The 25,154-nt window shown below is 46.3% G+C and overlaps 1 protein-coding gene across 3 annotated transcripts in view; it reads right to left on the bottom strand.

Annotated features, from left to right (window-relative positions):
- Positions 1–25,154, bottom strand: part of EIF4B (eukaryotic translation initiation factor 4B) — a 65,845-nt gene that overhangs the window by 1,336 nt on the left and 39,355 nt on the right. For 2 of the 3 annotated variants that reach the window (XM_060253135.1, XM_060253134.1), the window contains exons 5-14: positions 23,962–24,016; positions 21,167–21,307; positions 19,906–20,022; positions 15,686–15,865; positions 14,500–14,737; positions 9,183–9,292; positions 7,395–7,614; positions 3,287–3,354; positions 1,332–1,446; positions 869–941 (exon numbers count right to left, since the gene is read on the bottom strand). In XM_060253135.1, coding sequence (XP_060109118.1) covers positions 869–941; positions 1,332–1,446; positions 3,287–3,354; positions 7,395–7,614; positions 9,183–9,292; positions 14,500–14,737; positions 15,686–15,865; positions 19,906–20,022; positions 21,167–21,307; positions 23,962–24,016 — 1,317 coding nt within the window. Of the gene's footprint in view, positions 1–868; positions 957–1,331; positions 1,447–3,286; positions 3,355–7,394; positions 7,615–9,182; positions 9,293–14,499; positions 14,738–15,685; positions 15,866–19,905; positions 20,023–21,166; positions 21,308–23,961; positions 24,017–25,154 lie in introns of all 3 variants that reach the window. The other variant, XM_060253133.1, reaches the window with a different exon arrangement.

Here is a 25,154-nt window from a genome sequence, read left to right as displayed (position 1 = left end):
CCTCTTAAGGGAAGCTGCTGGGGAGAGCAAACTTGAGAATTTCAACATTATTGTCAAGTATGCACGTTGCCATAGAACACGGACATTATGTAGCAGGAAAAGGCTCTTCCATATGCAGCTCATGGTTTGGAAAATGCATACCTGGATCCCTACTGCAGGGGCCCCTAATCCTGCTGAGCTAAAGTGCTTTAGAATTCTGAGAACAGGGAATGGGCGCCACAACAAAATGGCTGCGATGGAGGACTGGGGCCAAGCACAAAATGGCTGCCACAGGTTACTGGACCTAATTACAAACTGGGGAGGAGTCAGGGCCGGATTAAGGCCAGTGATGCCGTAAACTCAACCCAACAAGGCCCCTGGGACCTTCCACTGCTTATCTGACAAAACAAAAGCCAAACTCTCACACCACAAGATGGAAACAAATGTGATATCTGATGACATCTTTAAAGCTGAACACAGCAGATAAGGACAATTACCAAAAAGTTGACTGAAGTCGAATGTGGCAGTGGAAGAGTTAACGGCATGACAACTGGGGGTGGGGAAGAAACTCTGTGGTGCCCCCTTCCCTTGGTGCCCTAAAGCACCTACTTATTTTGGTTAATCAGGTTAATCAGGACTGGGAGGAGCTAAGACTCCTCCTGCTATGAAATCAGCTGTTTCTGGGTTCACCTTCTCAAACGAGGTGCAGAAAAGCCAGGATTGGCTCTTTGCTTTGGAGAGGAAGAGAGGCAAAGTGGGCAATAGGAGTGTGCAAAATATATCTATATCTGTCTAGATATTTATCGGGTTTAGATATATTGTACCCCAAATTCAGCACATATACACCGTTTGGCAGCAATGCCTTGGAAGAAGCAAATCCAGCACTTACAGGGGCAGGGTTCTCTTCAAACTTCTTTGGCTCAGATGGAGATCTGGAGTCATGATCTTTCTTGCCTTCATTCCTGGAAAAGTCAGTGCTACCCAGTTAAAGAAGCGCGCAGGGCATGAGATTCACACAGAAAACAGTCAAGTACGGGAGGTTAGAGCAGGGCAAACCACACACCAGCTGAATACACATCAGTCTGCACAACCCAGAACCCGAGATGTCACAGACAAGTACACAGTGTATTGCTTGATAATGCTAAAAGTCAGGTGTGTGACGTTTCCTGCTGTTCCATGTTGATTTATTTTGTCCCGCCCTCTGTTCCTTTTAGCTGTCCTGTCCTCCCCCTTCCCACACCAAAATAACCTTCCTTAGGAGGACGGAGTGGCTGATTACCAGCACTAACACACATGCGGGGAAATGGGTGCCCTAGAAACATTCCACAAGATGATGAGATGCACGCACAGACCTATCCGAATCTTGCCAATGGTCTCGGCTGCCTCCATCTCCAGGACCTCGGCCAGTGCTTCCACTTCGGCTTTTCAGACCACTCTCTTTCCCCCCGTCGGGCCTGTTTTCATCTCCTGAAAAGGTGACAAGGCTTTCATTACACTAACTGTAATGCCCAAACTGGCTGAAGGACAAGGGAAAGAACCTTCACTTCAAACCTTTCCAAGGTAGCCACAGTTTCTCTTTAAGCTGCAGAACGTAAGAGAAGCCCTGTTGGATCAGCCCAATGGCTCATCCAAGCCAACACTCTGTGTCACACAGTGGCCAAAATCCCCGGTGCACGAGGTCCACCAGCGGGGCCAGAACACTAGAAGCCCTTCCAATGTTGCCTCTAAAGCACCAAGAATACAGAGCATCACTGGCTCATTCATTAGAGCATAAGAGAAGCCCTGCTGGATCAGGCCAATGGCCCATCCAGTCCAACACTCTGGGTCACACAGTGGCCAAAATCCCCAGTGCTCACAAGGTCCACCAGCTGGGCCAGAACTCCAGAAGTCCTCCCACCGTTGCCCCCCCAAAACTAGCTTAGTGCTAGCTATTTATAAGTTGCCAAAGTGAGTTGACTAGTAAAAACAAGCTCTACTTCAGTGAAACTTCCCTCCACTTTGGAATGCTTTAATCAGATTCTACCTTTACAGAAAAAATCCCAATGTGATTCTGTAGGTTTCCTCATTTTAAAATTGGAGCACTATAAAACAAAACAAAAAAACCCTCTCCCTAAGCATAGATCCCCTTCCCTGAAGTAACAGGTCTTAATAGCAGGTTCTCTGCCAAGCTCCTTCATGAAATTAAGGCTTTCAGCTGTGCTAGGCCATTGACTTTCAGTTCCTCAAGCTGCAAAGATCATCACGTTCGCAGGATCATCACATTCTGACCTTTTTTTCAAGGGAGGGAAGGCTAGGTTTCCATCTTCCAAAGCAGGAAAGCCAAGGCTGTTCTTTACCACTTGCCAAAACCTTTACATCAGATTTATTTATTTATTTGATTTGTATCCCGCCCTCCCTGCCGAAGCAGGCTCAAAGAAAGACCTCTCTTGCTAGATACGAAGAAAGAACTCTCTTGCTAGTCAAGGTTGGAGACAGGTGACACCAGAATCCAGGTACAAGGTTGTGAACTAGATGGAACACGCAACAGATTCTTGGAATCAAGCACCAGAACAAACTTTAGGATTTCCTGTTCCTTGAATCCCCAGAGCTTTGCTGCCCTCTTCTGGCAAACAAGAAAAACTAAGAGGATTATCTCTGGCAACAGAAAAGGGTGGTCAAGTCACAGCTGACTCACGGTAACCCCATAGGCGGGCTTTCAAGGCACAAAACAAGGTGGTTTGCCCAGGGCTTTTTTTTTTTTGTAGAAGGAACTCCTTTGCATATTAGGTCACACCCTCCTGATGTAGCCAATCCTCCAAGAGCTTCAACAGGACCTGTACTAAAGAGCCCTATAAGCTCCAGGAGGATTGGCTACATCAGGGGTGTGTGGCCTAATATGCAAAGGAGTTCCTGCTACAAAAGAAGTCCTGGATTTGCCACTGTCTTCCTCTGCATGCCAGCAGAAGTGGTCTCCCATCGAAGTACTAACTGGGGCCATCCCTGCTCAGCTGCCAAGACCTGACAATATCGGGCTAGCCTGAGCTATCCAGAGTAGGGCAGCATATCTTCACATCTGTACTGACAGAGTCCTGGATCCCTTGGTTGTTTCCCATAGCCTTACTGTGTCTGTATGAGCAGGCACGGGCCTTTTAATTGCCAAGAAGAGCACTTAAATGCTGTGCATTTGAGGACCGCTTCAAATGCTATGCACACTTATCTATATGCCAAAGTGCACAGATCTATTCCACCACCTGTAGAAACCCTGGGTCACTAGGCCAGTCTCCTCTCCTGGATTGCTGCACGCAAACATTTCCCTCCGTGGCCTTACCTTTCCTGGGGGTGTTCTTGGGGGGTACTCCATCTTCTGACTGTAGGGATGGCACAGTCTGGCTTCCACTGCAAAAGAGAACACGCAATAAGAGTGGAGTTGATGCTCCAGGTACTGACTTTGGAAGAAAAAGGACTTCCAAAAGAACTAGGCACACTATATATCATGAGGAGGTTGCTGTCCACTTCTGCACTATGTTAACAGCAAACTGACCTTAGGAATAAAACTTCATTGGTCTTAAAGGTGCTACTGGACTCCAACTTTGACCTGTAGGAAAACACCCTTCCAGCTTGTAGCCAGAAGCCCAAATGCAATGCCTGTGCGAAGCCCAGAGACAGAGTTTGGTTCCTCCACTGCCACAGGGGACTGCAAGTCCCACCGAAGGAACACTGCACCAGCATGACCTGAAGGCTGCAGCAAGGTGTGGCCTTCACAGGGTGTCAGCCAGCTTAAAGGAGCCTGACTGGCTCTCGCTGGCATGCTCAACAGAAGGGGAGGGACAGTGGCAGAGCATCTGCTTGGTAAGCAGAAGGCCCCAAGTTCAACCCCCAGCATCTCCAACTAAAAAGGGTCCAGGCAAGCAGGCATGAAAAACCTCAGCTTGAGACCCTGGAGAGCTGCTGCCAGTCTGAGTAGACAATACTGACTTTGATGGACCCAGGGTCTGATTCAGTAGAAGGCAGCTTCATATGTTCATATATTTGAAGCCAACCCAGCTGAGTTTCTACCAGAGAAGACCCCGGCACTGAGGCCCAGGGGAGCTCTGATGGAGGGCAGGGACAGCAGGAAGCACTCAGCTTCTTACAAGAGGTCTGGTGGGCAGCCAGCTCTTTAAAGAAGTTCAGGGGGATGGGACAGGGGGGGGGTCACTTATCCAAGGTAAGCATTCATTGGTCCAGGGGCCTGTCACTCCCGAGTACTGAGATGGGGAGGGAAGACTGACTGACCCCAGACCTGGTCCCTCCCTTGGGAAAGCATTTAAAAGGTGCATCTTTAAAAAAAAAAAAAAATTTTTAAAAGCCCTGCCGGATCAGACCAGTGGTCCATCTCATCCAGCATCCTGTCTCACACAGCGGCCAACCAGTTCTTCTGGAGGGCCAACAACAGGGCACATAGACCGAGGTCACCTTCTGATGTTGCCTCCTGGCTCTGGGATTCACAGCTTTAGTGCCTCTGGCTGTGGAGGCTTCCCTCAGCCACCATGACTAACAGCTATTGATTGACTTCTCCTCCATGAATCTACCTAGTCCCCGTTTAAAGCTGTTTACTCCTTGTGGCCATCACTACATCTTCTGGCAGCAAATCTCACATTTTAATTGCTCTCTGTGTAAAGTATTTTTTCCTTTTGTCTGTCCAGAACCCATCAACTTCATTAGATGCCCTCAAGTTCTAGCATTTTGGGAAAGGTAGAAAAAGTTCTCTTTGTCAACTCTCTCCATCCCATGCATAATTCTGTAAACCTCTATCATGCTCCCCCCTTAATTGTCTCTTTTCCAAAGGGAAAAGTCCCAGACTCTTCAGCCTTTCCTCATAGGGAAAGTGCTTCAAATCCCCCAATAATCTTAGTTGCCCTCCACCATATTTTTTCCGGTTCTGTAATGTCCTTTTGGAGATATGCTGACCAAAACTCTACACAGTGTTCCAACTGAGAACACACCATAGATCTTATACAGGGCACTGCAATATCTTAAACAGCAGCAAGATCAGATGGGTAGCCGTGTTATGTCTATCTGCCACAGGAGAAAAATGGCCAGTATTCACCGTAAAGAGTAACAAAATTGGTGGTAGGGTATGAGCTTTCATGCGTCACTGCTCACTTCTTCTGAAGGCATCTGAAAAAGTGAACCGTGACACATGAAAGCTCTTTAAAAAGGTAGTCCTCTGGGCAAGCACCAGTCATTTCTGACTCTGGGGTGACGTCACACCACAAAGTTCACAGGGCAGACTTTTTACACGGTGGTTTGCCATTGTCTTCCCCAGTCGTCTACACTTCCCCCCTCCAGCAAACTGGGAACTCCTTTTACCGACCTCAAACTCAGCTCATGAGCAGAGAGCTTGGATTGCAGTACTGCAGCTTTACCACTCTGTGCCATGGGGCTCTCATGAAAGCTCTTACCCTGTCACAAATTTTGTTGGCATTACAGGACTCTTACTCTTTTCTACTTAAACAGCAACAGACTTTCACAGAAGACCCTACTAGGGCTAGTAAATCCTAAACTACAGAGAACAGCATTAATTACAAAACTGTGCAAAAAATGCTAATTTGCATAATGTTTAGAAGTGACAGAACTGAATTTTCCTTGGTACACTGTTGAGATTACTGAGGAACCCAATGTGCAAGTTTCAGTTTTTTAGGACATAAAGACCAGAGGGTAACACAATACAGAAAGCAACACAATATATAGCCCCTGTTGGGTTACAGTACAATTGTGAACTGGTTAGATGCTTGAATGATTCTTCTGACCCTTCAAAACAAATCCTTGCGTTTTACTTTTCAGCTGTCACACATCCTCTGCCTCTTGCTCACAGTGCTGTCTCACTAGCAACCTGGGTTGCCATCCTCCAGGTGGCACCTAAAGATCTCTTGCTATCACAGCTGATCTCCAGAAGATCAAGATCCACTCCCCTGAAGAAAATGGCTGCTTTGGAGGGTGGACTCTATGGCACTATAACCCGTGAAGGTCCTCTCCCTCCCCAAGGCTTACCCTCTCCCAGGCTCCGCCCCCAATTTCTTCAGGTATTTTCTAACCCAGAGCTGGCAATCCTATCAGCAACTCAGTTCAGAAATGGAATTCTACCCTTTCCTTCTCAGTAGATCTAGAGCGGCCAGTGGAAGGCTTCATTCTAGATGCAAAGAGCAAATACTGCTTTAATTACAGCCAACTCAGGCATTTTATTTTTATTTTCTACTTCAAAGCAGCTTACCTCATTCTCCTTTCCTCCATTTTATCCTCCCAACTATTCTCTGAGGTAGGCTAGGCTGAACGCCCAAGGTTACAGTGCCCAATGAGATGTAGAAGAAACTCTCACAAGCCAGATCCAAAAAAGATCTGATAAGGAGACTTCAAAATCTTGATGTGATTAGGAAACACCAGCCAGGAAATCTTTGGTCTTGCCTATGGGTGTGCACTTGGTATATACCAAGCCAAATACCAACAAAAATACCTTATGGTATTTTTTGGTATTTATTCAGCCGGGTCAGATTAGAGAATCTGATTCAGCTACCAAAATAGCTGTGCCTGAATAAAAGCTGATATTATTTGGCTTTTATTCAGGTGCCTTCTGAACTCCATTAGATGCTTGAATGATCCTTCTGAACATTCAGACATATACACAACTCCCTGAATTCATCTTTTCCCCCCCAAAAATGGTCCCCATAGGGTATAACAGCGCCAAATAAATTCAGGTTTCCCAACTATTTACTCAAATATCAATACAATACTGATATTGGGATTCTGGAATACTGATTTTTTTTTTTGCACAACTTGAAACATGCTTAAAATGCTAGTACTCATTCGTGTTAAAGATGCATTCTTTGTATTTCTCCCATGGGATCCAGGGAACTGGGCAAAGGAAGCTCTGGCTCTTTCCTTCCTTCCTTCCCCAGCCAACAGAAGGAAGAGAGGTTTGGCTCAGTAGCTCTGCTGTGCAACTGAGAGAGCCTGGCAGTCGATGCCTGCTCCCCAGGGCGAGCGGAAAGCGCACCAAAAACCGCTGTAGGTGAGCTATTGGAGACTCCGAGGTATGGATCCGTTGCCTGCGGCAAGACCCATGTGTGGGACTGCACAGAGACCACGATGAAGACAGCAAGCTATCCCTCCTCCCCAAGGGAGGAGCCTCAGCCAATGGAGAAAACAGAGGTTTTGCTCTGTAGCTCCTGTGCCATTGAGCAAGCCTTGCAAAGCAGAAGGAAGTAGGAGACAGGGAGAAGGAGGCAGATGACAGCCAGTTGCTTGGGGGCCAGATAGGAGCCCTTCAGGGGCCTGATTCGGCCCTTAAACTGCATGTTTGACACCCTTTTCTTTCAAGTGTTACATGTTGCAACCATAGAGCAGGATACAAGCTTTAGAGCGCACCATTCCATCCCAGCCCCCCATGAGATAGTCACCTTGTAGGGGAATGCTGGTCCGAATCTGAGCTTTGGGAGCGTGCCGGATGTGAGTTGCTGCTGCGTTTCACCCAAGCATTCTCTTTTGGCGGGGGAGCTGGCATCACCTTCAGGGGAAGCTTCTCTTCCCGGGAAGTCTTGGAGGTGGGAGACAGGCCTTCCTCCTCTTTGCTGACACCTTCATTCTCCAAGGATTTCTCGCTCTCCCTCCTTCGTGAGGCTAGAAGGGTGAAATGTGGAGGTGAACACTCCTAAGTGTGGCAATATAGCTGTAAAAACCACATTTTTCTTCCAATCGTTTGGGGCCCAGTGAGACAATTCACAAACATTATGTAGCGGCACCATAAGAACATAAGAGAAGCCAAGCTGGATCAGGCCAATGGCCCATCTACTCCAACACTCTATGTCACACAGTGGCCAAAAAAACCAGGTGCCATCAGGAGGTCCATCAGTGGGACCAGGACACTAGAACCCTCCCACTGTTGCCCCTCCCAACATATACTGACTGCTCAATCAACCTGTGAATTCATGAATTATAGCCCACAACCACAGGCAGCGCCAGCCCTAGGGTGCATAGCGCCCCAGACTGGCTCCCTGCTCGCTGCCCTTCCTCTGTAGCTCTGCAACACAGCACTGCGCTCTGTCGCCACTGCACCCCTGATCAGAGCGCGCTGCCGGAACTGGAAGGGAGGGGGAGCGAAGTGCGCTCTTCAAAGACAGAACAGAAGCCGGCCATGTTGAAGAGGGGGGGCGGCGGGGGGAGGCAGGCAAGCAAACTAGGCATTTGTCATGGGCACCGGGAGGGGGGGGCCCCAATTTGGCACCCTCCCTCCTGGTGCCCTAGGCAAGCACCTAGTATGCCTAGTGGGCGAGCTGACCCAGACCATGGAACAAAATTGAAATTGTGCCCAGTCTACGATGCGAAACAGAATACAACAAATAGTGCAGAAGTTCAGCTTGCAAGACAGTCTTTTGGCTTTTTCCTCCACATGGAGAAATTTGGTTTCTTGCAAGGTGGTTGCATTAAATGATGACTGGCACTCGTTCATTAATTTATTTATATCCCACCTTTTTCTTCAATGGAGAAAAAGAGGCTTACATCATTCTTCTCTCCTCCCTTTTATCCTCTTGACAACCCCCTGTGAAGCAGGTTAGGCTGAGAGTGTGACTGGCCCAACGTCGCCCAGTGAGCTTTCACTGGGGATTTGAACCCGGGTCTCCTGAATACTAGTCCACCACTCTTAACCACTATGCTAGATTGGTTCTCACTCAGTGGCTTGTTTGGTTCAAATCCCAGTTTGGTGTAGTGGTTAAGTGTGCAGACTCTTACCTGGGAGAACAGAGTTTGATTCCCCACTCTTCCACTTGCAGCTGCTGGAATGGCCTTGAGTCAGTCATAGCTCTTGCAGAGCTGTCCTTGAAAGGGCAGTTTCTGTGAGAGCTTTCTCAGCCCCACACACCTCACAGGATGTCTGTGGGGAGCGGGGGTGGGGGGGAGGTAAAGGAGATTGTGACTACTCTGAGATTCAGAATGAAAGGTGGGGTATAAATCCAATATCATCATCATCATCCAATCAGCAGCTACCAACACAAACCAGCAAGCAGGTTATATATGCTGCATATTTAAAATTATCTATAAGGATTCATATGCCCCAATCTGTATTGTACCTGGAACAGCACCTTTGCCATTCAAAACTTGCCCATTGTGGCATGAAGCAGACTTGGAAACCAGCAGGTCTTCCCGCCCCCCAGTCAAGTAGGTAAATGGCCCTTCTGTGGACAGCTTACTTCTTCCTGTTGGGCCTGTTCCCACAGATGGGGTTGTGCTGCCAGTCTGCGACGACTCGCTCCCTGTCCGCGATCGCTCTTGGTTCTCTTCACTACGCCAGCTAGGGTGCCTGGAGGATACAGGAAGGATGCAAAGTGTGCCTTACTGCATTGTAACTGGTGAAATCAGCCATGCACATCTCCGCAAAGGGTCGAGGGTTAAGCCCAAATGGAACTACAGCTCAGCACTTCTCATCTGACAGTCCTGCTTCCAATGGGGGTTCTTGTTACTTAAAGGAGTTGAGATGGGCAGGTCATCACTCACAAGGAAATGAGTTAAGTCTGTTTGGGGTTTGAATGTACTGATGCCAAACTCCTTTTACAGCTCAGTGGTTTATTTATGTTAGATTAAAAAAAAAATCTGCCTTTCTACTGTAAAACACTCAATGGTAGCCAAGTTAACCCAGATAAATCAATCAGCACATTCATGAGATGTAGAAGAGCCAATGTATGTCTGATAGCAGTAGCTCCCACACACTCCCATATAAGCTTCACCTACTTTCCAAATTGCCTCTGGGTAAAAGCAGCTTTTTCTTTTAAGTTACTAAAAAGTGAGAAGGGGAGCCAGGACATGTCTTGAATGACCAAATTCTAGAACTAGGGTTGGAGCTTCCTCCAACTTTGGGGCTTCCAGCACCCCAGGCAAGGGGCACACACTGTGCTCCCCACTCACCCCCTCTGGACCCAAAGGGGGCTGGGCAGGGCACGTTTGCTCATCTCAGAGGCATTTGGAGCTGCTCATAACACCTCCGAGACGAGTGGGGACGGCACAAGCAAGGGTGGGGAGGGGGTTGCACCCTAGGTAGCCACCTACCTGGTGGCTTCCCCATGTCAGAATTCCAAAAGTGCCTGCAAGCCTGTAAAGGTTGGAGAACTCCGTTCTAGGGCCTGAAAGCTGCAGTATTCACTCTGACCTGGATAGCCCAGGCAACCCTGATCTCATCAGATCTTGGATAGAGGGGGATGGGCGCAACCGCAAAATGGCTGCCACAGGAGGCAGATCCAACCACACAATGTATGTAGGGATGTCCACACATGCAATATGGAACATAAATTACCAACAACATTGTCCAAGCACCCATGGCAGAACATTACATATAGGCAGAGCAAATAGTGTTGAAAACATGAAAGTTTATGTATTGTTTGTATACCATCCCCCCACCCCCAAAACAACCCTTACAGCACACAGAATGCAAGCCAGATTCTCCTATTGAAAGAAACATGGTTTATTTAACAAGTAAGATCAGCAGCTCCGTATGGTATGAATCAGAATCCAGATTTAATCATCTTTTAGGACAGGGCTGTTAAGCATGTGACTGGGAGTCGAATCATCTACTTCTCCCTCTCTCTTGCTTCCTTCTGCATCACAGCTTGCTTTGCCAGACTTGCTCAAATGAACAGGAGCTACAGAGCAAATCTGCTATTTTCTCCATTGGCTGAATGTCCTTCCTTGGGGAGGAAGGGTGGGGGGGGAAGGAGAGCTTGCTTTGCCAGGCTCTCTCAATCGCACTGCAGAGCTACTGAGCCAAGCCTCTCTTTCTTCTACTGACTGAGGCTCCTCCCTCTCCTGCGGAAGGAAGGAAAGAGCTGGGGGTCTTCCTTGCCCAGTTCCCTGGATCCCATGGGAGAAATACAAAGAAAACACCTTTAAGACCAACAAGTGCTAATGTTTTAAACATGGTTTATTCTAAGGTGTTTTAAAAAAAAATCTTTAATTGTGCTTGTCCATGTCCTTATAAAGTTAATATCTCAGCTACCTGATCTTAAATAGGTACACACATGGCCCGGCCCACCAAGGTCTCATTTATGTTTGATCCAGCCCTCGTAATAAATGAGTTTGACACCCCTGTTTTAGGACGTATTCACTTTAAGTGGTTCAACAGAGATCGAGGATAGAATTGAACTGTGGTTGTGTTGCAATCTGAGAACCCTGTGATTCTGGTTTAAAGTTCTGAGCTGTTGCCAAATGAATATGTTGAAAATCAGGGTAAATTGTTTGCTAGACTTTATTGTGCAGGATGGGACTAGCTGGGGTTAATTTACTGCAATTTGTCATTATATGTTTCACAGTTACATTATTCAGCTGCTTTTTGGAAGAAGACAGTATTTGAAACATCTAATAAATTACCAAGGGGAGGCGTTGATTTCCTGTGCACAGCAGTACCTATTTGGTTACCTGTAAGCGGTGCTAATTGTATTGTCATTATTTTAAAGTACACAGCAACACTTCTGTAAATTATAAACTGTTAGTGATACTTTGTTACAATCTCAGCTTGGAAACTGTATATGGAGAATTTGTATGACCCACTCAATTTTGTTATAGTCTAGAGTAATTATTATTTAAATAGCATAACAAAATTATAATTAGTATTTTTCAATATTTGATGGTTTTTCCCTCAGCAGTGCTTGCAAGTATTTTATTTACGTACGCTAGGGATCCCCATATTTCTTTGCCTTAGACTCTTCACCATGGCATTCTATAGCTATTGAAATTTCTTTTCTTTTTTTTACGTTATGTTTCCGTTGTTTTGATTTATCTAGTTGGTAGTTAAGAACATGATTGAAATTGCCACCTATTAGGACTTGAAATTGTCTTAGTGTTTCTAAAGTGTTTTTTATAAATTCAATTTGATTTTGGTTGGGGGCATACATTGCTGCTAGGGTTATTAATTTCCCACCCAATGTTCCTCTAACAAAATTATAGCGGCCAGCTGGGTCACTAAGCTCTGCCAACAGGTGGAATCTTACTGTTTTTGCTATGATTACTGCTGTTCCCCGGGGCTTTTGATGAGCCAGGGGAAGCATACTGAGAAGTATACCATTTTAAATTAATTAGAGGTTGAGCAGTGTTTTTGACATGTGTCTCTTGTAGAAAGACGAGATCTGGCTTGTTTTTTAAGGTTTGTGATGCGTTTTTTCTTAATTTCGTTATTTAGGCTGAGGATGTTCCATGGCCAAATCTTGTACATTTTTGTTTGAGTAATATTAATTTGCCTTAAACCTGGTGATTAAAGCTATTGACATTTCTGAACACTCTTTAAAGAGTTCGGAGTACAGTATGAGGATCTGTAATCCTCTGTAATCTGCCTCGAGTCCAAGTGAGAAAGATGGGAGTATGAATAATGTGAAGAGTAATGTAACATAAGCTAGGGTACTGTGTAACTGGTCATTATAACCTTCCCCAGGATATGATTCACTGGTGAACCAACACAAGCTAAGCATAAGTAGATCTTTAAAACATCTGAAGTGCTACACGGTTCCAGGAAAAACCCTTTCAAGAGAAAGACTTCTAAACAAATCTCCCTTTTGGGGGGGAGAGATATTATTTTCTTCATTTATGACCCCACCTTTCTCCCCAATGTGGAGATCCAAACCAACCTACCTCTTTCTCCTCTCTCCTCCTATTTTATCCTCTTATCCCTGTGAGGTAGGTTAGGCTGAGAGCGTATGAGACTGGCCCAAGGCCACCCAGTGCACTTCCGTGGCAGAGTGGAGATGGCAACTGGGGCTTCCCAGATCCTAGTCTGACACTCTAATAACTACATCATGGTGGGCCCTCAAGGACCATTGTGGAAACCACAGACCCTAAAACAGGAGGGGCCAAACTATGGCTCGGGAGCTACATGTGGCTCTTTCACACACATTGTGCTGCTCTTGAAGCCACCACCAACCCCGTCAGCTGCCTTGGAGAAGGCATTTCTGTCTTTAAATCACTCCTCCAAGCCAAGCCTGATGGTGGCTTGGAGAATGCATTTAAGGCTAAAGCTGCTTTCTTTCCACCTCTCCCTCCATCCCCCATTTCCCTTCCTTCCTGTCTGTCTGTCTTGCAGCTCTCAAACATCTGATGTTCATGTCTTGTGGCTCTCAGACATCTGAGATTTATTCTCTGTGGCTCTTACATTAAGCAAGTTTGGCTGCTCTTACCCTAAAGACAACCTGACTACTGAAGTACAATCCCTCCACTATAGCACAAGCTTTGTTTCAATCTCTGGGATCTCCAGTTTTTAGAAAAAGGCCTAAAAAGATCACAGAAACAACAAGAAGAACAGATCGATCAATATAAAGGAACTTTATATGTCCAATTTGAAAAACCATTCAGAAGGGATAACAGCTGGTGAATCATCTATTCTGAATGGATTTACCATGGTCTTCATGGGGTTAGAACTCCATGGTATTACAACTGAACTCTAGTCAACAGAAAATCAGTTCACCTGAAAAAATGGCTCCATTGGAGGGTGGATTGTACAGCATTGTTCCCTGCTGAGGTCCTTCCCCTCCCCAAACCTTGCACTCCCCAGGCTCCACCCCTAAAATTTTCTAACCAGGAGCTTGCAACCCTACATAAGGTGCAGGGGACTTCAATGTCAAATTACAGTCTTCACACAGCTCTCAAACCTTAGGTTTGTTTTATTTCAAACTGTGTTACTGCTTTACGTCAAACATGAGTGTGTCTACACCTGATGCCAGGTCTGGCTTATAGAACTGGTTCTAAAATATACTCCTCACGGCTTTTTTTGTAGCAAGAATTCCTTTGCATATTAGGCCACACACCCCTGATGTAGTCAATCCTCCAAAAGCTTCCATGGCTCTTCTTATAGGGCCTACTGTAAGCTCTTGGAGGATTGGCTACATCAGGGGCGTGTGGCCTAATATGCTACGGAGATTCCTGCTACAAAAAAAGCCCTGATGCTTCTTAAAGCCATGAGGCTTTAAGGCAGGGGTGTCAAAATCATTTGTTATGAGGGTGGGATCTGACATAAATGAGACCTTGTCTGGCTGGGCCATGTATGTCATACAATGTAATGCCAGGTAGCAGAGATATAAACTTTATAAAGGACACAAATACAATTAAAGATTTTTCTTTTTAAAAAACTTTAAATAAAACATGCTTAAAAGATTAGCACTCTTGTGATATTTATCAGCCTCTGATAACTGAAGGAAGCAAGAGAGAGGAAGAAGAAAGCAGACTTGCTTGTGGGCCTGATAGGAGCCCCCCAGGGGTCTGATTTGGCTCCTGGGCCACACATTTGACACCCCTGCTTTAAGGTCTACCACTTCCTAAAGACAGCAGCTGAATTTCCAAGGAAACCTAATGGGAGGGTTTATCTTTTGCTTCCTTCAGGATGGACATGCTCAGCAGACAGTTGGCAATATTCGGGGGGAGGGGGGGTGTTGCAAGGATCTCTACTGTTTTTTCTTGCAATACCACCACTGTAAGAACTACTTTTCTGCTGGAGCACTGCATACCCCCCCCACCAAATCCTAATCTGACACTCACCGCTCTCGAGGCCGTCGCTCTAGCCTGGGCTTATCGTCCTCCAGCTGACGCTGCAGTTTCTCCTGCTCCTTCTGTAGCCTTTCTTCCACTTCGCGCTCTCTCGCTGCTGTGTCCACAGGCTTGGCCCCCCCAAAGATGGAGGCGGCACGGCTAGACTGGGTAGCAGGAGCTACGGATGTATCTTCATCCTTGGGGGTGCTCCTGGGCTTCAGGTTCAATTTAGGCCTCTGAGTGGAACCTAAAAGGGGAAAACACCCAAACCAATACCAACAATTTAAAAAAAGAAGTGATTTTAAAATCAGGGAAAACTGACAGCAAGAAACTTAAGCTTTGTATGGTACATATATGAACATATGAAGCTGCCTCATACTGAATCAGACCCTTTGTCTATCAAAGTAAATACTGTCTACTCAGACTGGCAGCGGCTCTCCAGGGTCTCAAGCTGAGGTTTTTCACGCCTACTTGCCTGGACCCTTTTTTAGTTGGGAGATGCTGGGGATTGAACCTGGGACTTTCTGCTTACCAAGCAGATGCTCTACCACTGAGCCACTGTCCCTCCCCTAAACTTAAATGGTAAACTTATCAGGGAGGGAGTAAGGATTTAATGGTACCATGGCACTTAAGTCATAATGGAGAAACACTAAAAAAACCCCAAAACCCTAAGGAACCAGTGAGTGCTAATAAATCTATAAAAGACAACAAATTCTGCAACTGTGTGTTTTTTATTCACTGGGTAATGAACCCGATTTCTTCACACATTCTCCTAGGATTATGTTATGTTTATTCGATTTATAACCTGCCCTCTCTGCCAAAACAGGCTCAGGGTGGCTCACAATACATAATAAGCAACAATATAAAAACATTACGTTAAAATATCAATCGGGTGCTAATTTTCAATTCTGTGAACAATATTAAATAAATACATAGGCGGCGTTCTGTGTTATAAAAACATCCGTTCAGATCTAACAGCTTCGACAATGGCAGTCGGCTTGTATTGGCAGAATACTATTTTAGAGCAAGAAGGGGGGGAAAAAAGTGTCACTTTGGGCCAAACTCAATACTCTTTACTTTACCTTCAGAAAACCAGCAACTGGAGTAATCTTCGAATAGAAGCATGGCTATCCCTGATGGGGGCAAAACCAACAAAATCCTCCTCAACTTGCAGCCGAGCACAAACTGGACTTACCTCTATCATCTCGCCGACTGTCCTCCCTGTAATAATCATCCCGTGAGCTCCACCTATCCATCCGGTCATCTCTCCTTTCGTAACGGTCCTCGTAGCGGTCACCGCCACCCCTGAAATCATCATCTCGACGGTATCCGCTGCCAAAGGCTCTCCTGCCGCTGCCTGACCTTGAGTCGAAACCTGCAAGGCAAGGAAGTTTATGGTGATTCCCTGGCACGACAGGACTGTTTTGCCTGCAGACAAGAGCAGTAAGAGGAGCTCTAGGAGCAAGGCAAGAATCCCAACTCAAAACAGGAAACAGACGTCCGGGAGGAAATAGGATTCCCTATGGCCATGTACATACAAATGCAACATAGTAATTAGGGATGGGCATGATCCGGTTCACAAACTAAAGTTTGTCACAGATTCTGGCTGATTCATGGTTCACAAAATCAAGTTCAAGACAGGCCAACTAGCACAAACTTTCCATGCTCTGAAGATGTTGGTAGAGGTTGTTGTGGTTTGCAAATGGATACATTTCCAGACAGTCTGTGCTCAATTAGGATTTTTACCGAACTTACCTTATATCTATTATCTAAATCTAAATTACATACATTAAGTGCTTACACATCTTATAATACGATCTCCTACGTCTGAATTCAAGTTAGGAACATTTTAAAAAGGTAAAGGTAGTCTCCTGTGCAAACGTCAGTCGTTTCCGACTGGGGTGGTGTTGCATCACGACGTTTTCACAGCAGACTTTTTACAGGGTGGTTTGCCAAGAGCCCCATGGCGCAGCGTGTTAAAGCTGCAGTACTGCAGTCCTAAGCTCTGCTCACGACCTGAGTTCGATCCCGGGTGGAAGCTGGGTTTTCAGGGGGAAGGCAATGGCAAACCACCCTGTAAGAAATCTGCTGTGAAAACATTGTGAAAGCAACGTCACCCCAGAGTCAGAAACGACTGGTGCTTGCACAGGGGACCTTTCCTTTCCTTTCCTTGTCATTTCCTTCCCCAGTCATCTACATTTTCCTCCCAGCAAGCTGGTACTCATTTTACTGACCTCAGAAGGATGGAAGACTGAGTCAACCTCGAGCTGGCTACCTGAACCCAGCTTCTGCCGGGATTGAATTCAGGTCGTGAGCAAAGAGCCCAGACTGCAGTACTGCAGCTTTACCATTCTGAGCCACAGGACTAAATAGGAATATTTAGTCTCAGGTCAATGCCGCACTAATCCTGGTTCAGCCCTGTCCCCAACATGACATTCTACACTGGAATTATGGAATCACAGAAACCAACTCTACGGGTTTATGATTCTAGTGTAAAAAAATCAGTTTGGGGACAGGGCTGAACCAGGATTAAAGTTTTAGTGTGGAATTGGCCTCACTGTACAGTTAGAACCAGTTGCTTATTTCTTTGATTGGGGTAGGTGGGTAAGGGAAATATGTACTGATTAATATTTTATAATATTATTTTATATTAAATTATAATATAATATTTTATAATAAGAGCCCCGTGGTGCAGGGTGGTATAGCTGCAGTACTACAGTCTGAGCTCCCTGCTCACAACCTGAGTTTGATCCCGGTGGAAGCTGGTTCAGGTAGCTGGCTCAAGGTTGACTCAGCCTTCCATCCTTCCGAGGTCGGTAAAATGAGTACCCAGCTTGCTGGGGGGAAAGCGTAGATGAGTGGGGAAGGCAATGGCAAACCACCCCGTAAAAAGTCTGAAAACGTTGTGAAAGCAACATCACCCCAGAGTCGAAAACGACTGGTGCTTGCACAGGGGACTACCTTTACCTTTTTAAAAAAAATATTTTATAACGCCTTGAAAATTGTTATAAATATAAAACAAAAATAAAAACAATTAAAAAAAAAGATGTTTACCAAATTTGAAAGCAAAGGGGGAGGGGCTGAAGATTCTCTGTGCATTTGGTGTCACTGGCTTGTTCCTGAACTGTTCCATAGACTCCTGTAACTGCAGCATTGCGGGCAAAAGAGGACTGATGTCAACCCACAAAACCCCTGCCGTACAAACTGAAGGAAAGGCATTCTTTCAAGCTCGGTACAATTAGTTCCGTGTACAGGATGCCCAACAGAATCTGGTATCTCCACACCAATGCAAGCTTAAAAGGACTGACTGATCACAAAACACAATGTCACAAGAAATCGAAGTGGGGTGGGGATTTTGCAAACTCTGTACAAGAAAGCATTAACACAAAGGATGACTGGCTAAAGGATGCGGAACCTTCTTAAGCCTGACAAGAGCAGCAGAGAAACCTCAGACTGGAAGGGGGGGGGGGGAGAACGAGACTTGAACCCGCACCTGTCATTTCCCCAGAAAGCACTTTCCCGGGGGCACCTTTTTGGGGGGCCGTGCAGTTTGGTTTGTGGCATGCCCTGTTTGCAAACTATGGATTTTCACAAACTTTTGTGAAACTTTTAGGTGTCAACTGAACTGGTTCGATTTGTAAGGTTCATGACCCAGCAGAACAGCCCCCAACATGCTAGAAATACCAGATTCACAGAGGATCTCTGACTGAGTCTCTTCTACCCGCCATCCAAGTTTGGTGAGGACTAGATTTATGGGATCCAAATTAAAGGTAAAAGTTAGCTTTACCTTTAATTTGGATCTGCTGGGTCATGAACCTTACAAATCGAACCAGTTCGGTTGACACCGAAAAGTTTGTGAAAATCCATAGTTTGCAAACAGGGCATGCCACAAGCCAAACTGCACTTGCCTAGTTCGTGCCTATCCCTAATAGTAATACCATGCTACAACCAAACCAAACTGGACAGCAGTGACTGATCAAGGTTGTGTGGTTTTTTTTTGTTTTTTTTTGGGGGGGGGGAGATTGGATTTCATGTTCAGTTGGCAAGGCAGTATATCTGATCCCAAAGAGGCTTCTCAGCAAAACCCATCAAAAGCTTAAATTAAAAATGGCTCAAATGTGATAACTGCACAGGATGCAAGTTGTCTGTGATGGAATGGGAGGGATAGTGGCTCAGTGGTAGAGCATCTGCATGGTAAGAAGAAGGTCCCAGGTTCAATCCCCGGCATCTCCAACTAAAAAGGATCCAGGCAAATAGGCATGAAAAACCTCAGCTTGAGACCCTGGAGAGCAGGCTGCCAGTCTGAGTAGACAAGACTGACTTTGATGGACCAGGATCTGATTCAGTCAGTATAAGGCAGCTTCATATGAATGCAAACATCACTCCAATAAACTAGGTGAGGTAACAAGGAAACCAAGGGCCCAATGACCAAAACATTGGCTGGAAAGAACACAGGCTGTAACAGAGGTCCCCAACCTATTTGAGCCTTAGGCACCTCTGGAATTCTAACACAGAGTGGTGGGCACAATCAGAAAATGTCTGCTACACGAGGTGAAGCAAACCACACGGAGGAAGCCCAAGTGCAGGGAAAAAGAGAGATACTTTTTAAAAAGTACACTGGGAAAGAGGAATGAGAGAGAATAAAGCCACCACTGTAGTGGCTTACTGTTGCTGTAACAATGTTATTTCAATCTGCCCACCACTAGGATCTCCAGTGGCTAATAAGAAGTCCCACCCAGGGCTTTTTAAAAGCAGGAATGCAGATTGGCTTGGTGTCAGGGGGTGTTGCCTAATATGCAAATAAGTTCCTGCTGGGCATTTTCCACAAAAAAGCCCTGTGCGAAACAATGGCAGTGGGGTGCGGCCTAATATGCAAATGAGTTCCCCCTGGGCCTTTTCAACAAAAAGCCCTGCACAAAACAATGGTACTGGAGGTGTGGCCTAATATGCAAATGAGTTCCGGCTGGGCTTTTTCCTACAAAAAAGCCCTGGCCCCACCTATTTTCTAAAAACACTCAGAAGGCACTGACTAAAGTGTTTGGGGTGCCATGGCTCCCACAGGCATAGTGTTGGGGAGCCCTGGTCTATATCCATAATCTGGACTCTGATGTACTGCAAGCAAGAAAGCATTGGAATAGCAAGTTCTCCTTCTGCCTCTGAAACGTTTCATTAATCAGTTTGCTCCTGGAATGCTAACACAAAATGTGCTGGTAAAACCTCAGGAACGTTTCTCTGAATGCTCCTTCCGATATCCCATGTTCAATTATAGTCACTTTCAAGGTAGAAACACCCTCCAGGCACCAAAACAGAAATTTTCAAGCCTGCTAGAGGAGGGAAGTTTAGGATAATAATTGTTTCAGATTAAAATGCTTATGACTGTTCAACCCAACAGCCTTACAACAAAAGACACAGTACCTCCTCTATCATAGTCTCTACGGTCATCGTAACGATCTCTGCCCCCAAAGCGGTCCATCTCTCTTCGAGGACCATCACGATATCGATCCGAATCATAACGATCACGGTCCCGATATCCTAAGTTGGAAAAAAGAAGATTACAGCAGTTACAAAATCGCTCTAGTACAGGGATCCCCAACCCCCGGGTTGTGGACCAGTACTGGTCTGTGGTCCGTTGGCAACCAAGCTGTGGAGCGAGGCGGAGGCACCGCACTGTCCAGGACTCAGGCAGACAAAAGAGGCAAGGGGAGGCAGCTTCAGAGCGAAGCAGAGCAGCCCTGCAACCCTTTTCGCCTGCCTGGGAATCGGGTGAATGAAAAAGGCAGCACAGCCTTGCTCCAAAGCACCAACTCTCTCATCCGCCCAGGTCCCAGGCAGGAAATGTGCTCCCTCAACAGAAAACAACTACAAGAAAACATGCAAAGCTAAGTAGAGTCTAAACACAATTAAAGATGTCCCTCTGGGGCATGCGAGAGGATAAGAAAGGACCAGAAAGGGAAGGGCTGTGGCTCAGTGGAAGAACCTCTACTTTGGCATGTAGAAGGTCCCAAGTTCAATCCCCAGCATCTCCACTTGAAAGGATCAGGCAGTAAGTGTTGTGAAAGACCTCTGCCTGAGACTCTGGAGAGCCACTGACAGTCTGAGTAGACAATATTGACTTTGATGGACCATGGGTCAGATTTAGTATAAGGCAGCTTCATGTGTGTGCGGCCAGGCCTTCATCTTAGTGACACTGCTAGGAACCTCACAGGAGAGGACTTAACTCAAAATAAAAACACCAACTGCTACGACAGGGAGGATTTCCACAGCAGGATGGCTAGCTGACACAAGCCACACATACAGATTGAATGAACTCTTCAAACTCTGCAATATATTCCTGGCGCTGAGTCGACAAGCACCAGAATCTCCACCAGTATTCCCATTATAGGAAGCGCAAGCACAGTTTCCCATAGTAAACAGCTGCCATAACCCAGTATCCGACTCAGAGACATCCACGGGGGGAGGATGGGGAGGTCACTCTAAAGCCACTTTTGCCCAAAAGCACCATTAAAGGGTTTTTAAATAAATAAAACAGTAAATCCTGTAATGTGTTTGGTTGATAGGTTAGGAATGCAGTGCCTTTCTAGTCTTAAAAGCATCTTAAAGAGTGAGCCAAGGAAGAAGAGCAGAACACAGTTTTCCAGCTTGAGGCTATAAATGATTGAAATCTGCACAAACTCACTATCTCCAAAGCTATCCTCGCCCCGGCGCGGAGGGTAGTCATCAAAGCTTTCTGTGGCAGGGCGAGCCCTCCAGTCAGTCTCGAATCTCTCCGAATCCCGGTTGCGATCACGATCTCTACCAAAAGAGCGATCGTCCCTGTCTGCAGGAAGCAAAGGCAATACAAGAGTTAAACGAGACACCAGGGCTTTATGCATTTACAAGTTACCTGGGGGGGAAAGGGGGGTTTAAAATTGTCCCACTCAAAGAGAAAAAAGAAGAAATGCCGTCTAGTGAAATGCTTCGCTACTATCTTGTTGGTCCCCCCCCCTCACCAAATGCATCCTCCTAAAGTTATCTTGACGACAGGTTACTATAGACCAGCGTTCCCTCTAAGCTGAGTTAGCATGAGCTAGCTCACAGATTTTTAGCCGCCAGCTCACACATTTTTGTCTTAGCTCAGGAAGGATGATCCTGGAGCATACTAATTTGTGCAGCAGCTCACAGCTTTAATGCCAGTAGCTCGCAAAGTAGAATTTTTGCTCACAAGACTCTCCAGCTTAGAGGGAACATTGTTGCAGACAGGAAATAATTTAATTGGCCAAACAAGCATAGTGTGTATATAGGAGGCAGACTGTTGTTTTAATAGGAGGTGTGAATAAAGGCAAGTAAGAAGCACCAGGTAAGGGCAAAGAGTGCTGCAAGTGTTGGGCTTGGATCCAATGCAGTGCTTCGAGGAGGAAAAGGCTTTCTGCCAGCGGAGAACAAGTTTCTTGCCCTCTTGAGCAGTCCCAGCACTCCGTGAAATGTTCCTTCTGGAAAGTGGGAGGGCAGAAGTTCTTCCCCCCACAGAAGGGCTGCAGTTTATCTAAGCCCTGCTGTAGAAAGAGGCGCTCTCAAGCTAAGGCAAGCAGGTGAGCATTAACCTGTTACTCCAGAAGGTTTGGTTGCAAGGTTGTATTCAGGCAACCACTTAGGAGGCAACAATTCCAGGCAGTAATTCATGGAACTTATCCTTTTATTCCCACATTCTGCACACACACACACACACACACCCAACTGTTTTATCATCTCCTCAATCCAGCCCTGGAAGGTCTATCAAGAACTATACATTATCTAGTCCCCGTGCCAAGAATGTACAAAAAACAGTCATACTTTCCCTCTACTTGGGCAGCAAGCCCAGAGTTCAAGCTGATCAGGTGCTTTAAAAAGCTTTATCAGCGTCCCGATTCCAATGGATTCCTCCAGACGTGCTGGATGCAGAAGGCAGCTTGTCCATTCTGCGGCCTTTAAGCAAGAGACTGTTTCCAGACCCCAATGAAAAGTCTCTGGAAGCAGTGGTGAAACTGACATGCCCAATCCCGATCGGTTTCACCACTGCTTTGTAACTTCTGTACAAGTTGTCAAGCTTGCGCAAGATACTGCACCATCCAACTGCACCCAATTTTCTCTGGACAGCCTGCACAAGAACTGAAACCTCTGGCCACCAGTAAATCTCATCCGCCTCACAAAAGAAATCAAATTAGAGGGAACTGGTCCTAAAGAGGAAAGCTCAGGATTCTCATTCACACCAACAGAGGTACAGTCTCTGCTCTGGAGATAAAACCTAATGCAGGGGTTCCCAAACCCCAGGTTGCGGACCGGTATCAGTCTGTGACCTGCTAGCAACCGGGCCGCCACTCCCTGCCTCCGCCCCCCCGTCCTTTGCAGTGCTGCAACGCTCGGAGTCAGCCCTACCCGCTTTGACAGGGCCCGGGCTGATTCTAAGTTGTTTGATGAACAGGCTGGAAGAGGAGGAGTTTCGCCCCTCCCTCACTTCTGGAAGGGAAGGGAGAAGCCTCCTTCAGCGCACTATTCAAATAACTTAGAATCAGCCCGGGCCCTGCTGAAATGGGTAGAGCCAAGCCCATCACCCCCCCCCCCTTCCGGCACGATCAGAGGGGCACTGCAACAAGGCTCATGCCACTTTGGCAGGGCTCAGGCTGATTCTAAGTTATTTGAATGGCGCGCTGAAGGAAGCTTCTCCTTCCTTCACTTTCGGAAGTGAGGTAGCAGGTGAAACTCCTCCTCCAGCCTGCTCTTCAAACAACTTAGAATCAGGCTGGGCCCTGTTGAAGTGGGCAGGGCAGAGTCTGAGACTCCTCTGATCGCGCAGGAAGGCGGACAGAGCGCAGCGCTGGAGAAGGGAAGGTTTGGGCCGTGGCGGTGGCAGGGAGATGAGGCTCGTCGTTTGTGTGTGTGTGTGGGGGGGGGGGGGGGTGATGGAGCATGGTGCAGCGCTGTAAAGGGCAGGTGGAGGGGCAGAGCATGGCACAGCGCTGGGGAAGGGAAGGGGCAAGGCTGTGGTGGCAGCAAAACTGGTCCCTGGTGCCGTAAAGTTTGGTGACCACTGACCTAATGGATTACAGTGAATCTGCTTTAATCTAGATATTTATGATCACAGAGGCTCCACATGCTGCTTACTATTATGAAGATTTCTTGTGAAACAGGCAGAGCTCCAGAGGAATCTGCAAAACCCACCCCTCATGCCAGGGCTTTTTTTGTAACAGGAACTCCTTTGGATATTAGGTCACACTCCCCTGATGTAGCCAGTCCTCCAGGAGCTTACAGGGCTATTAGTACAGGGCCTACCGTAAGCTCCAAGATGATTGGCTATAACAGGGGTGTGTGGCTTAATATGCATAGGCGTTCCTGTTACCAAAAAAAGCCCTGCTTGGTGCAGCTGAACAGCCCAAACACAGAACTAAAAACTAACGAACCATTCTGCAGGATTTTTGCTTAGAGCGAAACTTGTCCCCACTTAGATATAGTTCTTACCTTTATCCTGAGCTTGATCAGCAACATCCACTCGTATTCTCCTGTTCCCTAGAGACTGAACACAGAGCGCAACATTAGCTTATTTATGTCCAAAGACAAGCAGCCCCGGTAAGCTTGAAGTAATCTTCCAATAATGTACCTGGCAACGCGCCCAGGAAACAGATGCCAGGGCAGCCAGTTTGGACCTGAAGGAAGAAGCCAGGCTAGCAGGGAGACCCGTGTGACTACAGTACACAACTTGCAAAAATCCTACTTGCTGGGTTTGTGTTCCACTCACCATTGACAGACCTTCCATACAGAAATACATGGGATGTACTTAATTCAAGGGTGTCAAACTCATTTGTGATGAGGGCCAGATATGACATAAATGAGACTTTGTTGGGCCAGACTATGTCAGGGTGGGCCGAACCATGGCGGGCCGAGCCGTGTGTGTACCTGTTTAAGATTAGGTAGCAGAGATATAAATTTTATAAAGAACACAAACAGGTTTTAAAGGTTTTTGTTGGTTTGTTTTTTAAAAAAACCTTAAAACATTCTTAAAATGTTAGCACTCATTGGTCTTAAAGATGCATTCTTTGTATTCTCCCAGGGCAAAGGAAGTTCTGGCTCTTTCCTTCCTTTTCCTGGGGGGGGGGGACAAGGAGCCTCAGCCAATAGAAGGAAGAGAGGCTTGGCTCAGTAGCTCTGCTGTGCAATTGAGGGAGCCTGGCAAAGCAAGCTATTCCTTCTCCCTTCCTCCCCAAGGGAGGAGCCTCAGCCAATGGAGAAAATAGAGGTTTTGTTCTGTAGCTCCTGTGTAGTTGAGCAAGCCTGGGAAAGCAAACTGTTATGTAGAAGGAAGCAAGAGAGAGGGAGAAGGAAGTAGATGACATCCAGTTGCTCCGGGGCCTAATTTGGCCCCCGAACTGCATGTTTGACAACCCTGACATAAGAATTGTTTTAAAATAGTCATATCCGGTTCTATTGTTGCAGATAATCTAATTGTAGGTTCTCCCTAATGCGAGAGAATAAAAGTATTAACATGATTAGTTGTGTTACACTTAATTTGGGCTCAAGACACCATTTTAAGTGAAAACTACTGCATAAATTCTATAAGCTGACTTAAGTATTCCCAGTTCCCTGTTGCATAATAAACTGCATTTTTATCTTAGTACTAACAATGCCTACAGTTTATCTTTGTCTCGCTTATTCAC

The sequence above is a fragment of the Heteronotia binoei genome, chromosome 13 (assembly GCF_032191835.1).
Source record: "Heteronotia binoei isolate CCM8104 ecotype False Entrance Well chromosome 13, APGP_CSIRO_Hbin_v1, whole genome shotgun sequence".
Lineage (NCBI taxonomy): Eukaryota > Metazoa > Chordata > Lepidosauria > Squamata > Gekkonidae > Heteronotia > Heteronotia binoei.
Note: the sequence above shows the minus strand (reverse complement) of the source record. Positions and strands in the feature narration are given on the sequence as shown.